The sequence below is a fragment of the Triticum aestivum genome, chromosome 2B (assembly GCF_018294505.1).
Source record: "Triticum aestivum cultivar Chinese Spring chromosome 2B, IWGSC CS RefSeq v2.1, whole genome shotgun sequence".
In the NCBI taxonomy this organism is placed as follows: domain Eukaryota; kingdom Viridiplantae; phylum Streptophyta; class Magnoliopsida; order Poales; family Poaceae; genus Triticum; species Triticum aestivum.
Window position 1 is genome coordinate 552,662,618 of NC_057798.1, and position 17,520 is coordinate 552,680,137.

Below are 17,520 nucleotides of genomic sequence, written 5' to 3' on the forward strand. Positions count from 1 at the left end.
ACGAGTTCTGCTTCGTTACATCCCCTCTTAAATATTTACACGAGTCTTACCAAAAAAGATTTTCGTCCCGCTTTATATATAAAGCAACCACCAGAGCCACAAGGTCCAAAAAAGTTCAACAAGGTTCATGCCGCACACACACAAGGAAGCACAAACAAGTCCAAATGGGGTTCTCCTGAGGGCACAACTCAACAAGTCCTGAATAAAAAAAATAACAGATGGCACATGCGGCACAAAAAGTGCATGCGGTACATGCAGCGCCAAGGGCTAGTCCGGCTCGGGTGATGGAGGAGGAAGCGGCGGTGCCAAGCGGGGAGTCGTCGAGCGTAGATTGTTGATGATGATGTCGATGGCATCTCGGTCCTGAGGGCCGCTAAGCGGCCTGGCCGCCAAAACTGCAAATATCCAGACATTTTCAAGATGGCATCAGTAGCACATTGAAGAGGGACCTGGTGGATCCTGGTGGATGACAAGTTTATTGCGGACTGTCCATAGCGTCCAGGCGGGAACCCCGATAGCCAGCCACCTAATGGGGCGTAGCGAAGCCAGGGAGGCAAGGATCTCCGCGAATAGGTCGGGGAAATTGGAGGTGCACCAATTACCACCGACCACCTCCCAGAAGCAGCTCCGAAGGAACTGGGCGGAAATGCATGTGAAGAAGATGTGGTTCGTGTCCTCAGCCGTCGCGCAAAGAGGGCACATCCCATCCCCAGGACCGTTCCGCTTGAGCATCTCCACCCCTGAAGGTACCCGGCCACGGATCCATTGCCACAAGAAAATCCTAATCTTCAGAGGTAGTCGAATCGCCCAAACCGCAGCGAGGGCCTCCGACCCAGGGGTGGCCGCAATTGCCTAGTATAGAGACTTGGAGGAGAAACGTCCAGAGGGCTCCAGTCGCCAGGAGATGCGATCCGTCTCCTGGTCCATATCCGGTCCGTGTAGGGCAATGCACTCGAGGAGTTCATGCCAAGCGGCAAGCTCCAGAGGCCCAATTAGGCGCTGGAACGCGAGGTGCCCTAAGTCAATAAGGGCCGCCTCAACCGAGATCCTTGGCTCCACCCAATGGAGAACAAGTCCGAAAATCCAGCCGCGAAGGGGATATCTCCAACCCATCTAGATCCGCCCACACCACCACCTGGTGGGGGGACGCGAGCGGGGACAGAGGCGGAGAGGCATGGCGGGCGTCCGCAGGCGAGGCAGGGGCCGAGGCGGGGGAAGAGCGCGCAGCCGGCGGCGTCGCGAGGGGGGGCAGCCGACGAGCCCGCCGGGTCGCGCGGGTGTCGCCAGAGGGGAATTCAAATTCCATCCTCCGTAACCCGCCCAGAGATCTAGCACACAAATCTTAAAGTTACTTAAAATTTACCGAAGCAAAACTCTATTGTATATATACATGCTTGACGTAAAAGGCTACACGAAAAGGATGTATGGCTTTGGCAAAGTATTATGATTGAAATTATTGAGTTCATTTATGTGGCAGAGCCGTAGACGTAGAGGCAGACTGTACAAAGAACCAATAATTATGGAGTATGGGTGACCAGATAATAAGAAGAGTAAAAGGCTACTGTACAAAATGAGGATCGAGACCAAAGGCACCAACAAGTATGTAAGTAATCCAGCGATGGGGAAGGTAGTCATATGTATTCATATGTTCAATGCCTGGTTTCTCTTTTCCGCATACGTACCTTGGCATCTTTCGTTAGCAGTTGGTGGTTGTGTTTTTTTCCTTGATCGTTATCATTCTGCTATAAAGATTTTGCAGCAAACCAAGGAACAAGATGAAATGCGGAATAAAACAAAATAAAATACACCCCTGGCCCTGAACAAGTTATCATTTCGTTTCTCCTCCCTCGGCCGGTCGGCCCTCGCTAGCTCCGTCGATGCTGGTGCGATTCCGGCCAGTCAGCACAAACGCTGAAATCACTAGACGCACTGCGTTTTGACGAGCGTGGTCGGACCGGCGAGTTTTACAAGTCTTTTGCATCGCTTCTGAAAGATGATTTGCTGGCCTTCTTTGATGAATAAGGTGGATTTTTCTGGGTTTAATTGGGCGCATATTACCCTTCTGCCAAGAAAGGATGTGCCAACAGAAATAACACATTACAGGCCTATTTCCTTGGTGCACAGACTCACTAAGCAACTGACGAAAGTAATGGCGCTCAGGTTGCAACAGTATATACCTCTGTTGATTCATTGCATGCAATCTGGGTTTATCAGAGGCCGGGCTATCGTAGAAAACTTTGCCCTTGCTTCAGAGCTAATCCAATGCGCGCAAAAGAGGAAAATTCCAATGATGGTCCTGAAGCTTGATTTTCAAAAAGTGTTTGATTGCGTAAATTGGCATTGTATTTTCAGCTTGTTGCGGCTGCAAGGCTTAGGAGAAAAATGGGTACGATGGATATCCGCCATTCTGCAATCTGGGAGAGCTAAGGTTCTGTTGAACGGTTGCTTGGGAGAGGATCTTGTTTTCAAATGTGTTGTTCGTCAGGGTGATCCTTTATCCCCCTATCTGTTCATCTTGGTCGCAGACATCCTCCAATGGCTCTGTGTGAAGGCTGCTCGTGAGAGCCGCCTTGTTAACCCTATTGAGGGTTTGGAGTTCTTTCCGGTTATGCAATATGCCGATGACACCCTGATCCTGTTAAGAGGGGAGATTTCTCAGGCAGTCCAGCTCAAATCGATTCTGCAACAGTTCACGGAATTCATGGGTTTGAAGATAAACTTCCACAAAAGCACTTTCATGCCTATTCACATGGATGAGGCTATTGCGTCCGAAGCTGCTGCGGTGTTGGGATGTTCTATCAGTTCGCCCCCCTGCACATACCTCTGCCTGCCGTTGTCTCTCGTTATGCAAATTTATGAACAAGATCCTTCAAGGCTCTTTTGTGCCCTGCTATAGATGGTTTTAACAGAGATACTTGAGCAAGAATCTATCCCCTAATGCGCGTAACATGGACACGCCTATTTGGAAGACGATGGCTCAGTTCATCCCTTTGGTACAGCAGTCCTCTTTTTGCTCTCTTGGTAATGGGAAGTTCACCTCTTTTTGGCTCGATAAGTGGTGCGATGGTGGCCGTCTTGCTATTCTCTTTCCAACTCTGGCCACTTTTGCCCGTGATCCATCCTGCTCGGTGTTCTCAGTTGAGTCAACGTTGGGAACTACAGTTGCACCCGAACCTCTCAAGAACTGCCTCCTTGGAGTTAGCTAGTTTACAACTACTCCTTCAGTCCGGAAATACTTGTCATTGAAATGGATGTGTATGGCTGTGTGCATCATGATGATGCAGAGGCCAGGGTGTTTCCCCTTTTCGAAAAATAAAATAAAATTAAAATGGATGTATGTAGATGTATTTTAGTTTTAGATATATCCATTTTCATTCATTTTGATGACAAGTATTTCCGGACGAAGAGAGTATTACTTCTCAATGCACCTCCACCTGCTATGGCTGCCAATGACACCCGCATGCACACGTTCTCATGTAAGGCAGTCAACGTGAAAGATTTCTATAGTCGCATGGGAGAGCCCTCGATTTGCTTTGAGATCCACAAACATGCATAGGTACTTAAAATTGACGATGTTTCTTTCACCACATGCAAGGACACTGTCCAGCAGCCTTACGCTCCACCATCCCATACTTTTTCATCGTATTCCTAAGTTTAAATCTATTATGTCTTTTGTCCCAAAAGTCTTAGTTATAATTTGTTTACATATTTGTGTTTATGATGACTTGGACTTTAAAACGAGACCACTTTTGAATATATTTAGATAAGTTTTAAAATACAAATTTTGAAACATGGTGATTCAGTTGTCAAAATAATAATTTCTAAAAATATATTCAATGTCGGTCTTGTTTTAAAGATCTTGTCAGAAGAAACTTAATTTTACAAAAATAATGTAAGTCAAACTTTTAGTTCAAAATATATTAGACATATATTTATCTGAATGAAAACTAAGTCAGTAGAGAATAATATTTGATTGCATGTTATACTAGGAGAGAGGAAACACTATGCATATGATGTAAGAGATTTCATACATCATTAATAACAAAAATGATGGATGCATGCACACGAGGTCCCGCGCATGGTAGAAAATCCAAGCAATTCTCCCATGCACTCGGTCCCGTGCATGAAAGAATTGCTTTTCTCATAGTCTGCTTAACTTTGGAGGGGTCAGTTGGAAACCAGCAGGATTGATCTGGTCAAAGGTAATCTCCAACATGTGGCGAGTCTTTCTTTAGCTTGCCTGCAAAGGTCGGCTGAATGTGCGGACTTATATGCTAAAGAAACAATGGAAGAATGTTGATCACTGCTTCTGCGACTTATGCCCGGCAGCTGAAACAGTGGAACACTCAATCATGAGATGTGCACCGGCTCACTACATTTGGAACAAGCTCAACGTCTTACCACAGGCCACAAATTCCTGCACGTTGCCGTAGTTTATGAATGCCTTGCAAGGCATAGACCACCATTGGCATGTGCTCCTTGCTGCTTGTGCAGTACAACTCTGGAAGATCCGCAATGCCAGAGTCTTCGAGTGCGTTTACGTTTCGGATGCTGCTTCTTGCCATGCTATTACTGAAATGGTTCAGCTGTGGTGCTACAGAGCAAACAATGATGCCTTGAAGAACTTCCTCCTATCCAAGTCTGAGCTTCTCAAGGCTGCCGCATAGTCTGCATCTTGCTATCAGTGTTGCTTCTTTTGCCTTGTTCTTTTAGGCTGGTTGTAATGGGAGTATCATAGGTAGTATCATGCATGACAATTAAGCAATTTTGATGAGGTGGCATAGAATTAAATGAAGAAAGGGAGCCTTGAGTATCATATCATGATATCGTTATCATATTAAATGATGTGCTACTTTGTGTCATGCATGACAATAAATATAGTCCTATATGATACCATGCATTAGGAATGTAGTATCATATGCATGATACTAGTATATGATACTCCCCGTTACAACCAACCTTAGTTTTCTGTTTCGCTAGGGGGGCTTACCCCTAGCCACACTAAGTCGTTACAACCAGCCTTAGTTTTCTGTTTCGCTAGGGGGCTACTCCTAGCCACACTAAGTGTACTCAAACAATTCTCTCCGACTTTGGTCAAGTTTTCAAATATAAGGTAGACTGCGGCCTGCCTTTTTATCCCAAAAAAAAAAATCCTGGTCCGAAGCGAAGGGTCGTGGTCGTGGTCGTGCTCCCACCTCCCGTGGAAACTCCTGCGATGTTGATTTGATTCTAAACTGGCGCCAGCGCGACTAAGAATTAAGCAGGCAGGTGTGACCGTCACCGGTGCCGGCACGCCCAGTGCGACCAAGATGAGATCCTCGTCGTCGCTTGATGGAGCCGCAGATACAAACTCGTCAGCGCGATCGCCGTCGTCCAGTGGAAGGCAAGAGCGTGTGGTGGGTTTCGACGACCGAAGCAGACACGTCATCAATGCATGCATCTGGTAGTGCCAAGGTCTTTCTCTGCTTGGCGTGTGAGTCATTAGTCACCGGACGATGGCGAACCTCCCCACCGATCTTTCTTCAACCTGATTGTTACGACGAGGCGCTGGTCCAATATTTTGACACAGCCTAGGTGACGGAGGAGTAGGTAAAAGACTTGTCGGTCTGGTCAATGAAACAAAGCGGAGCTCGTGCTCCCAGGGACATACCTGATTTTTGACAGAGGTTCGAGCTTTGCTGACCACACTTGCTCCTCATTAGGCAGAGGCCTGCCTGTCAACGAAATCGAGTGTTTGCTGCTTTCTTCGCGATCAGAAGAATTGACAGAGGGTAGTTGCAGAGAGGCGTGGATGCAACGTTTTCCAGAATGTGTGCTGTAGCAATTGATTAACGGAAAAGCTAACTTCCAGTCGACTGTATTTTAGTAACAGACGCGTACGATTCGCTAACCCTCCGATTTTTATATCAATGGCTGCATGCGCTCGCACCCTTTCTTCTAATCACAGGCATGTCGCTTTCTCTTAATCAAGAACTCAGCCAGAACATACCCACACATGCAGGTCGCTTTGAGGCACTTACATGAATGCATGCATGCAAAACAAAAATGATGATGTCATCAAATATTTTTTCCAATGCAAAAATTTAAATTGATTTGTAGCCCAAACCGTAGGTCTGATTAAAAAATCGTTTTCACATACAAGATTCGTCGCAACGAGACCTTCGAAACTAGATCCCATATTGATATGTTTCGATGACTTTTTTTTCAGGTCCAAAGTAACCACGTGTATGCTACGTAAGTTATCACACTTGTGGTACATGAGTTACCATTCTTATTTCTATACAAATTACCAGGGCATAAAAATGGTAACCCAACTTTTCTCTCCACGTGCAAATGAACTACAGGACAAAAAACATCCTGGTAACTTTTGTTATGTTACGCTCCAAATTCAAGTATAAAGAGAAAGACTAACTTCCGACGGGCGAGCGCGCGAGGCCCGTCGCCGGCCGGTAGGCTTGGGCCAAAGCAGTACGGATCAGTATTGACCTAGGTCACCTGTGTTATATATACCTCTTGTAAGCCGTCACACGGGATAGTTGATCAGTTATAAATCCCCGGCGTTTGTAATCTCCCCCGAAATAGTGAAGTTTGGCTGGCTGACGCCCGTGGTTTTTTTCCTTCGTGTTGGACAGGTTTTCCACGTTAAAATCTCGTGTCCCTTGCTTGTTTTCGTTCTTCATCGTGTTTGATTGTGTGTCGTATCTCTAACAACTTTTGACCCGGGAAAAAAATTGTTGACAAATATACCACTTGAAAACTTTTGTGTAAGTAACATGTTAATACATCCACATCAGAGTTGATAACCCAGGTTCAAACATCGTGGCAACTTTTGACCTCAGAAAAGTTGTTTAAAAACATATCTCCGACAATTTCTGTGTCAACAGCATCGCAATACACACACATCATAGCTGAGAACTCATGTACAAACGCCGCGGTAACTTTTGATCCAATAAAAAAGTTGTTCAAAAACATATTCCGGTAAATTATGTGTAAATATTATGGTAATATACGCACAACAGAGCTGATAACTCATGTACAAACACCACGTAACTTTTGACCCAGAGAAAAAAGTTACTAAAAACTATCCTGGTAATTTATGTGTAAATGTCATGGTAATACACACCATAGAGCTGATAACTTATGTACAAAACACCACGGCAACTTTGCCCGGGGGTGTTGAAAATATATCCCGACAACTTCGATTTGTAATAACATGGTAATTGTGCACTGCAAACTTGGTAGCTTAGTTACAAACACCTCGGTAACTTTACTTGGGGCAAAATACGTTATTGAAAACATACCGCCAGTAAGTTTTGTGTAAATATCATGGTAATATGCACACTGCAGACATGATAACTTAGGTACAAACATCACGATAACTTATTTCGGTGAAAAAGTTGCTAAAAACAGACTCCGGTAACTCCCTGTGTAAATAGCATGGTAATACACACTCTGCACCATGGGCAATTTTTATGTCAAGAAAAAAATTGTTGAAAGCATAATGATAATTACTATGCAAACAACATGGTAATATACACATCCTAGACATGGTAACTTACTTACCTAAGGCATGCTATCTTTTGGCACGAACAAAGTCGTTAGAACATACCAACATAGGATCTAGTTTGAAGGTATCATCGCGATGAAATTCTTATGTGAAGACAATTTTTTAATCGGACTCACGTTGGAGCTACAAAATATTTTGAAGTTTCGAAATAGATACAATATAGGGTGGCATTATCGTTTTGTCCCCTAGTGCATGCATGCGTGCATGTGGGAAGAAAGGTTGGAAGACCATCTTTCACAATTTCTATGAAAACATGTTGGTAATTTATGTGTCATGAATTTGATAACTTACGTAGTCAGGTTTGGTAACTTTTTACCCCTAAAAAATAGTTGGAACATACCAACATGGTATCTAGTTTCGAAAATCTCGTCGCCGTGAATCTTTTATGTGAAAACAGTTTTTTATCAGAGCGATGGTTTGAGTTACAAAATATTTAAAATTTTGAAATAGGGAGAATATAGGATGACATCAACATCCTTTGTGATCTGGTGTATGCATACATGTGCATGTGAGAAGAAAGGTTAGAATACTATTTTTTCATGCCCGTATTTTTACCAAAAGAGCTTGGTAACTTATGTATCACAGACTTGATAACTTACGTAGTACATGCCTGGTAACTTCTGACCTGGAAAAAAAGTTGTCGAAACATATCGACATGAGATCTAGTTTCGAAGATCTCGTCGCGACGAATCTTTTATATGAAGACAATTTTTCAATTTGATGGACAGTTTGAGCTTTAAAACATTTTAAGTTTTCAATTTTGAAAAGAATCTAAGCTGACATCATCATTTTGTCTTATGTGCATGCATGCATCTTTTGAAGAGATAGGATTTGCTCCACCTTAATTTTTCCATTAAAATAATACAAAATTAGCAAATAAAAGGAAGTAATCTGGAGATTTAGCGTCTAATGGAGAATTAGCTAGCATGATTAGCAACTGAAGAAAGGAAGAAAGCATCGTTCGGATCTGTTGCAATATTCCGGTCGTTCGGAAGTTAACAAAGTCCATTGATTAATGCTGACTGCACGTTTCTACGCCTTGTAAAAAAGGAGTAATATCATCTCTCCGAATCCCAGCCAAAAAAAGTTGCCGCGGAACACAAATGAGGCTTGCCCTTATCAACAAACAACGACAACAACAATATAGTCTTTCAATCCCAAATAAGTTGAAGTAGGCTAGAGTTGAAATCCATAAGATCTCAAAATCAAGCCATGGTTCTAGCATATGAATAGCGAACTTCCACGCAGCCCTGTCCATGGCTAATTCTTTGATGATATTTTCGGTCCTTCGGATCCCTCTTTACGAATCTAAAATCAAGAACAAGAACAGGCCTCTTAACCGGATCTAAAATCAAGAACCAGAAGAGTACAAGCCCACAGCTGGGAATTCATCAACAATAACGTAATTCAAAGGGCCAGACAAAACTTGCACACACTTTCTCCATTACGTTACATTTCCTTTCTTTGTACATTGTCACCTAGTTGTACAACCCAAGACAACACACGCTCGCTAACACTCCTCTCCACATGCTAAAAAAAAAGACAAGGAATACATAATCACACAAAGAACCAAAGCCAGGAAACTCCCCAATACCAGGGAATCGTTTGCTTATATACTATACACAAACCTACACAAACAAACGGGACCCCCCAAAAATCTCACTCCCCTACCAAACAAAATGTCCATATAAAACAGAAGAATGTTACAACTCATTGGTTAGCGCTGTCAATCGCCGTGCCGGACCTTGCCTGCGAAATCCGGTTTGCGTAGATGGTCACCAAGCGCAGCTGCGTGCTGCTCAGCCCTTCCAGGTACGGGACAAACGCTTTCCCAAGCATGATGTAGATGTCCACCAAGCAGAATACAACACTCTAAAAAATGGGTAGGTAGTGTCAGTTATGAATTCATGCACAAGAAAAATTCATTCCAAGCACATGCAATTCCCATGGCACTCAGCAACTGCAGTCTGCATCTACTGGCAGTTTTATACTAATCATAAAAATAGAAAGGAATTCCACCATGATAATATCTGCACTAGATTAGTACCCACCTTTCGAACATCTGGACTTTGGTTACTAAAAGCATCAAACAGTGCTGGCAAAAATGTAGGCAGTTGATCCATCAATTCCTCCTGGGAAAGGTGTGCGACAAGCTGCAGAGATTATCACAAGAAAGTTAACAGTCAAAACTGGTTGCTCAAGATATTAGATATGTTTGTTCCTAATAGGCCAGAACTACTCTACAACAAAACGAAGAATTTAAGTAGATTTTCACACATGATGCATATATAATGAGAAATGCAAACGCACTACAGCTGCCTGCCTAGGGTAGCAAGGGTCTATTGTCTTTTAGAACACTGTATATGATAATACCTTTGTCAAACAGTTGATACACACAACGAGTATCTTTTCATCATCACTGACCAAAAGAGGTACTACAACCTGCAGTACAACCAATGACCATGAGAAGTAAAGTTAAATATACCAAGCAGAAACAAAAGTAGTAACAGTGATGCATAAAGAGAAATGATTTGTGCGTACGGCAAGACATCTGAAAGGATCATATTTTGCCAACAAAACATTTATGCATCGGTTCGCTTCATTTGAAATCTGCATGCCCAAAAAGAATATTAAGTTCCTAAAACACCAAAGCTGAACAAAGAACAGATCTAATGGTATTATAGTGAGGAAAATAAAGGCAGGTATACCTTTGCCACCACATCTTTCGTCACATGCAGAAGTTTTTCAAGAACAATCTCAATAGATTCTTCCATAGCGTCTTTCTGAGAGCAAAATGAGCATTATTACTATCAAAAAATGAAGCGGCAATTAATTAAACTAATCTTAATGTGCATAGGCATGGATAGTGGACCTGATTGTTGAGCATCTCAGCAATTAAAGACAAAGCAATCTCCCTAGTAGATGGATCGGAGTCACCCAGCACGTCAAGTACGGTCGTTAATATTTGATTGAAATACTGTTGGGAAATTGAAAGCTGGAATTAGAATGGAAATAGTTTGAAACCTCTCGGCTCTAGTTTAGTATATATTCCATTTTAACTTTACACCTCTGGTAACACAGCTGGTAACGAAATAATGATTTCACATATTTATGCAACGAAAAGAGGAAAATATACAAGAAAAGGTAACATAACATGCTGCTGTGGCATTTGCATATGCAAACCTGCAAATGCCGCTGAGAATTAAAATAAGTTGAAATACAACCCTGTTTTTCAAATACCCATTATTCTTTTGCTGAGAAATAGAAAAAATAAACCGAACTATTCTAAAATTAAGCACTTCGGTTTCCCCTAGTAACTGTGGGGTTAACATAAGGTACATTATGTAAGGAAATCAGGTTGCAAACCTTTGACCAAATGGAGCTGTCATTACCAAGCGAAGCCTTAATCAAGTGTTGTAATGCTTCGTGTTTTTCCAAACTTGATATTTCTGTATCGGTGCTTATCTACAAAGTGAGAAAAATAAATTAAAGAACTTCACAAAGATTTAGAAAAGAAAAAAAAACAGCAGTACACACAATCAAGTAAAAGGATTTTTCATCAGTACCTGATGAAGAAGTTGTGGTATGCTCAAGCCATTGTCAGCATGTATGCTGGTCTTTATAGAACTAAGGTTTACAACCATATCTGTCTCTTGAACATCCTTTCCTGTAGTTGAACCAACGGCATTATGCCCATCAGGGCTGTGCAGTTGGCTGAAATCAAAGCGCGGAGTGCTCATAGCGGTTTCACCATCTAAGGAAGCATCGGTTTTTTCAGGGTAGTTTGTCCAAGAACGATTATCTTCCACAGCTGAGCTAATATTATTCTTTGATTCTCTACTTCTATTTAAAAATACTTCAGTTCCTGAGGACGGTTCCAGGCTTTGATTAGTACCGGCACTCATATCCGAAGTTGTTCGGGCCATAGAGACATCATGTAATGTTGGTTCTTGCACTGTAGTGGTCTTCTTCCCCACTTCAGCGTCAAGGGAACTAGAAGAATACCGCCCAAAAGGATAGCTCTTCTTCAATGTCTGTGCATAACCATCTTCGGAAGTTCCAAAATCTGCCTGGTCATAAGATTTAGGGCGTGGCCGTTCTTTCTTGCTCTGCAAGTAGTTCACCAGATCAACCTCAATACGAGGTGTTTTTTGCTTCAGGGCACGCCTCAATAGGTTTTGCTCTTCAACTGATAAACTTAGAATAAAATTTAACACTGCCGTAGAGTCAAACTGAGAATACACAGATATGATACCAGAAATAGATGCCTCCTTCAGTTTTGCATTCTTTTCATTCACTAAAGGTGCCAATTTTGAAAGCCATAGCTTAAGGAAGCCGCTGTTACTATAACCTTCAGAATCTACCGTGTACTTACTGAACGATCTGTTTGCAAATTCAATAACAGCAAGCTTTGCCTTTGGCGACCTCTGTTCATCTAGTGAGCGTACTAGGGCAGGTAGCAACATATCGATAGCATATAATCGACCAACAATCTCCAAAGTCAAAGAACATGGTTTTTTTACCAACTCTTTTGGATCAATAAGGCGGGAAAAGACATGTGGCAAAATTCTTTCGACATAACTCTCAAATGGCTTCTTGCAAGCAGGAATAATCTCTGCAAGCGTAGAAAAAGCAGCTTGTGCAACCTTATGATGAGGATCATCCAGATGGCGGAAAAATAGCTTCATGACCTTTTCAAAATTCTGAATAATTTCTTGAGTACCTCTCTGACCTTGTTGCACTACATTCCGAATAAAATCAAAAGCAGAGACTCTTGCTACCCAGTCAGAACTAGGATTGAGACCCTCAGAAAGTGCATCGTGTAGAGTAGCCAGAGTATCTGTATATCTAGATACATCATTAGAAGGTACTTGACTATCATCAAACCTGTCACGGCTACTTGCAGAAGGCCTTGACATTACTTGTTTTCTTAGAAGAGGTCTCTGGAAATTCGGGACATTGTTATTATGTGAATCTCTATGAGCAGCAGCATCCCTATAAGGCATATCAACATAGTTTTTTTCTGTGTGCATTTGAGGAAACCGCCTGGTTGACCGCAGATCATTACTCTCATCCATGTGGCCTCCATCTTGAAGCCTCTCTGAAGATCTTCTTACATAAGGCAGTGATAAGCCTGTCATGGACTCGGATGATAGATTACTCAAATATGGTGACCTCGACCGCTCTTTGGTGGCCAACTGTGTTGTCATTGTATCCAATGCGCGAGAACCTCCATTTCGTGTACTAGAACTTTTGATGCTAGGAATGGTTGAATCCAAGAACGCTGAGCTCTGCAGAGACAGATGATTTGAAGCTGGTGCTGCAAGAGGAACAGGAGGATCACGAGATGATGGAGCATCAACCCCTGCACTAGGAGTAAAAAATAATAAGAAACTAGAATTCTAACGATCAGTAGAGAAAGTAGAAATGATAATTTTGTCAGGTGATTTCTAAGGAATACACTATAAAAAGCATTCAAATTCTTCAAAGAAAGGTATATGCGGATTAAAGAATACCAAGGTCCAAGCTTGTAGGGCGTGCAACTGAGAAATTTTGCCTATCTGATATGCTAACACCTTTCAGCAAACTTTCAATAGCAGAAACCTTTTCTTTGCTTGAACTGAGCACACTTTCTAGGCTTCTATCAGAAACTCTGCTGGTTGTCTTTGACTGTGATAAACGAGGATGGTTTGATGGCAGAGATGAATCTGAAGAAATAGCTGCACTCTTGTCCATTGCAACAATAGCTGAAGTGCCATATCCAGGCATATGAGTGCCACTTGCATGAGATGAAGTGCGAGAAGGCTGCAGAACCTTCTCACGAAGTGAGGGAGAAGCATAACGTTTGTGCACACCATCTTCATCATTTATTGTCTGCAACAGTTGCCAATTGTACATTAGAATTTAGGCTGTGTTACAGCTACAAAAAATGTAAGATCCAAAGAAACACAAAGAGAAAAGCAGCATGCCGTACCCTCTGTATAGCAGGATCAAATTGCATAAAAAGACGGCGAGAGCGCTCAGGCCATGTCTTCGTGAACATTCTGTAGCAAGTTCTTGCAGTTGAACGGACCTAGTTGCAGAAACGGCATGGAACACAAAAATAATCAGAATGAATGTGGACAGAACCGCAATGGTCCCAGCATACCAGCAGGCAGCGGCACAGAGATCAGAGATGAGATAACTCAAGAACCTTTTGGTTTTAACAATTATGTCCATTGATAATATAGCGCATGAACTCAGAATATGGACTTGTCATTTGCTACATTATTGTCTTCTAAACTCTTTTGGGTGGCATGCAAGGGTAAGAGGAGAAAGAAGGCACCGGTTCAGTATGAAGTAGAATCCCTCATAATTTTATTGGTTTCCCAGAAACAGATTGTTTATTACTCTATACACATTATGAACAGAAAGCAACCTATATTCTTCATTATCATGCCAAACAAGCTACCGTATTTCCAAATGGATACATTGTTTCATGTGTATATCTGCAAACAGAATGCAAACCAGCACTACATAGATTCTGCCTGGGTAATGTCATATTGATGCCTCTCCAGTCATGTAGACAGCCCGTTGGGGATAGGTTAAAATGTAAGGGCTGAGTTAGGGTCCTGGTGGGTATCATTGCAGCATTGCTGGCTTGCTGCTTGAGCAGCAAGTTTTGTTGTTTCACTCTCGTGTGCTGCAAATAATTAACATTCCACTTGGTTTGATTTCAACAGAATGGAACTATGACTGGACTCTTCGATTCGACAAAGTACAAACACTAGCATACCACACAGAGAGAAGTTCTTGTGTGTCTGATAGTGCGACATATTGAATAATTTATTTAACTACCTAATTTGAAATGAAAATGAACACACTATATGCACCATAGGTCAGCGAACAGATCATACCTCACTCATAGCATCTGCTACACAGCACTTTATTAGATCTTCATATAAATCAGCTGATCGTTGTATTTCCGGGGCATCAGCCCAATATTCCAATATTAGAAGCGCGTATTCGCAGCACCTGGTACAGTAAAATGTAAGCTTGAATAGCTTGAAGAAACATGTACACTTGACGGTGTGAACATGCATACCTAGCACGGAGAATTGCGCTTCGGTCATTCTTGGCAGTGTCAGCTACACGAGGAAGAATTCGTGCAACCTTGCAGTTTCGCAGGATCTGCAAGATGTCCCATATCAGCAAAGAGACTAAAAAATGGCATCCATGAAGTGCAAATATATTGAAATAAAACTTCCTCACAGTTTTTATGCAAGTGTCTGAAGATTCAGCGATGACAAGCACAGTTATGACAACCAGCTTAAAAAGCATCTGAAAATTTCACAAATATTTTAGATTTATTAAAACAATATAGCAAAACAGAAGGAAAAAAACTGTTTGCATCATTTACCGGAATAAATTGTTCAGCACATGGCTCAAAGTCACCAAGGAGTTCTTTGGACAGCACATTAAGTAAATGGCATGCCTGGGCATAAAAAACATGACACGAAGTAAGTTTTCAATTTGAGCACATTCATCTGATCAAGTATTCAACTCGTTTTACAGCAAGAAAATAGAGGGAAAGACAAGCGTTGGAGATAATCAATTTGATACTTATCAAAATAGGTTTCTTGATAAAAGATGCTTATCAAAAGAAGATAAATGGGTGGATACCTGTTTTACAATGGTAGACCGTCGATCAGCTAGCTGAGTAGACAATGGAGGAATCAGCTGCTTCAAGAGTGTCAGAAACGATGGGTAATCAATAGCTCCTGGAGAAACATAAATAGAACATTTTGAAGCTAAGCATACAACATCAAATTATCAAGGAGTAATTTATCAACATACTCCCTCCTTCCCAAAATATAAGGCACGGTTTGACTTTTCTGGTCTTCGTTGCACAACTTTGACTATATTTTTTATGTATTATATGTCTATAAAATTATTATACATACATATGAAATAAAATTGCTTTGCAAGAAAAATACAGCGATGTCATTTATACATGTTCAATCCATATACTTTGATATATATTAGTGGTCAAAGTTGTGCATCAAAGACCATAAAAAGTCAACCGCGCCTTATATTTTGGGAAGGAGGGAGTAAATGCTAAGAATGTTGACGGACTAATTCTCAAATAACCCCATATTATATTATGTGTAACTGGACTGTGATAATCTTTTCCCTTTTGAGTCAAATGATGAAGGCCTTGCAAAACATTAAGGTATGTCACCAAAACTGCAGGTTGCACCATTGCTCTTTTCTTTGAGCCAATATTACTAGACAATAGGATGTTTATAATAAAAGATGTTCATTTTTATAAAAGATGGACCTTCTGTTTATTTTACTTCACTGCATACTTCAAAAGCTCTCTTGTCGGCAAATAAAGGGGAAATGTTTTCCTAGTCATCAGTCCTAGTAATGAGGGTCCCTTTCTGGTTAGACAAAATATTACTCCCTCCGTTCCAAAATAGATGACTCAACTTTGTACTAACTTTAGTACAAAGTTGAGTCATCTATTTTGGAACGGAGGGAGTAGTTGGCTGTGCAACCAAAGACGTACTGCAAAATCTTTGCTACAGATGTTTTTTTTTCTTTGGTAATGGCTACAGAGGTAATTAACGCCGAGCATAATTGCATAAAGCTTTGTTAAGAAAAATAGGTATAGATGTGGACAAACCTCCATAAACCAGTGCTTCAATCCTTTGCATGGCAGCAATACGAACTGACCAGTCCTTTTCTGGAACAAGAGTAGCTGCAATCTTCTCAAACTCCCGAAGTAATTCTTTCTCTGAGTGGACTCTTACTGGTTCCACTGGTTTTTCAGTTATATCAGTGTCACCTGTAAAACATCAAATTACTGTAGAGAAACATGTTGTCTGTGTGGCAGGTGCCACTATCAGAATAACCAGAAAAACATTGACTTGTCAGAAAATGAAATTTTCTGTTAAGTCTAATAGATTACATGCTGTTTCAGGGAACATAGCTCAACTAAAGGCTTCTGGATAACACACTGAGCAAAAGTAAGAAGAAAATAAATAAAGAAACAAATATAGCAGTATTTGGCCTGGATAAAAAAGTGATGCATTTCAACACATGAAATGGACTTCAAATGTTGTACCATTCATGATTACTTTCAGAAAATGAATTCAAAGACATTTTGTGCATAGTATCACTGCATTTCGAAATTAAGAATATATCATATGTTTTCACAGTAATTATATGAATGAATTCTCGAACTTGCACGCCCTGGTCACTAAGGTCCACAAATTCTGAAACCATAGATTCACCCATGGATTTCGAGTCGCTCGACTAGTGGCGACTAGTCGACGAGTCGCAGTTCCAGGGCCGACTCAGCCTCTCGACTTGACTCCTGGGATGAGTCGAGCAACTCGCACGACTAGTCGCGGTTTTTTGGGTCGAACGACTCGAGGCAGCGCTGGATCTGGAGCACTCTCCCGCCGCCGTGCTGCTGATGCTGCTGCTGTGCTGCCTCGCTGCTGCGGCTGCGCCCTCGCTGCCGCGCTGCTGCTGCTGCTTCTGCGCCCCCGCCCCCGTCCCCGCCGCCGCCGCATCCCCCGCTGGCTGCCGCTGCTGCTGCTGCTGAAGCTGCAGCGGCAAGAGGAGCGGGCTGGGAGGAGGAGCGGTGGCAAGAGAGCTGCTGCGGGGGAGTTGAGAGATCCATCACTGGGAGGAGTGGTGGACTGGTGGCAAGAGAGTGGCAGCAGAATGTGTGGCGGCTGTGGTGAGGGAGGAGGGAGTGTGGATGGTGGATTAGGGCATGGGAGGAGTATATAGCTACTAGATGGGCTTTTGGGCCACAGGGAAGTGCATAACTAGTGGCCCATCTCTCAGTTGGCCCTGGTTACTGCTGCTGCTGGTGTGCTCCTCCCCTCCTCCCCTGGTTGCTGCTGCTGCTGTGCACTTGTGCTCCTCCCCTGACTGCCTGCTGCTTAACTTACGTC

General features: G+C 42.3%; 1 protein-coding gene across 2 annotated transcripts in view; it reads right to left on the reverse strand.

Annotated features, from left to right (window-relative positions):
• Nucleotides 1-8,954: 8,954 nt before the first annotated feature.
• Nucleotides 8,955-17,520, reverse strand: part of LOC123045982 (CLIP-associated protein) — an 11,759-nt gene continuing 3,193 nt past the window's right edge. Inside the window, exons 6-21 of one of the 2 annotated variants that reach the window (XM_044469246.1) lie at nt 16,236-16,397; nt 15,230-15,327; nt 14,967-15,041; nt 14,819-14,887; nt 14,652-14,737; nt 14,464-14,581; nt 13,542-13,640; nt 13,084-13,441; nt 11,134-12,887; nt 10,934-11,032; nt 10,440-10,544; nt 10,276-10,350; nt 10,109-10,177; nt 9,941-10,009; nt 9,619-9,720; nt 8,955-9,439 (exon numbers count right to left, since the gene is read on the reverse strand). In XM_044469246.1, coding sequence (XP_044325181.1) covers nt 9,278-9,439; nt 9,619-9,720; nt 9,941-10,009; nt 10,109-10,177; nt 10,276-10,350; nt 10,440-10,544; nt 10,934-11,032; nt 11,134-12,887; nt 13,084-13,441; nt 13,542-13,640; nt 14,464-14,581; nt 14,652-14,737; nt 14,819-14,887; nt 14,967-15,041; nt 15,230-15,327; nt 16,236-16,397 — 3,500 coding nt within the window. In that variant the 3' untranslated portion in view covers nt 8,955-9,277. Of the gene's footprint in view, nt 9,440-9,618; nt 9,721-9,940; nt 10,010-10,108; nt 10,178-10,275; nt 10,351-10,439; nt 10,545-10,933; nt 11,033-11,133; nt 12,933-13,083; nt 13,442-13,541; nt 13,641-14,463; nt 14,582-14,651; nt 14,738-14,818; nt 14,888-14,966; nt 15,042-15,229; nt 15,328-16,235; nt 16,398-17,520 lie in introns of both variants that reach the window. The other variant, XM_044469245.1, reaches the window with a different exon arrangement.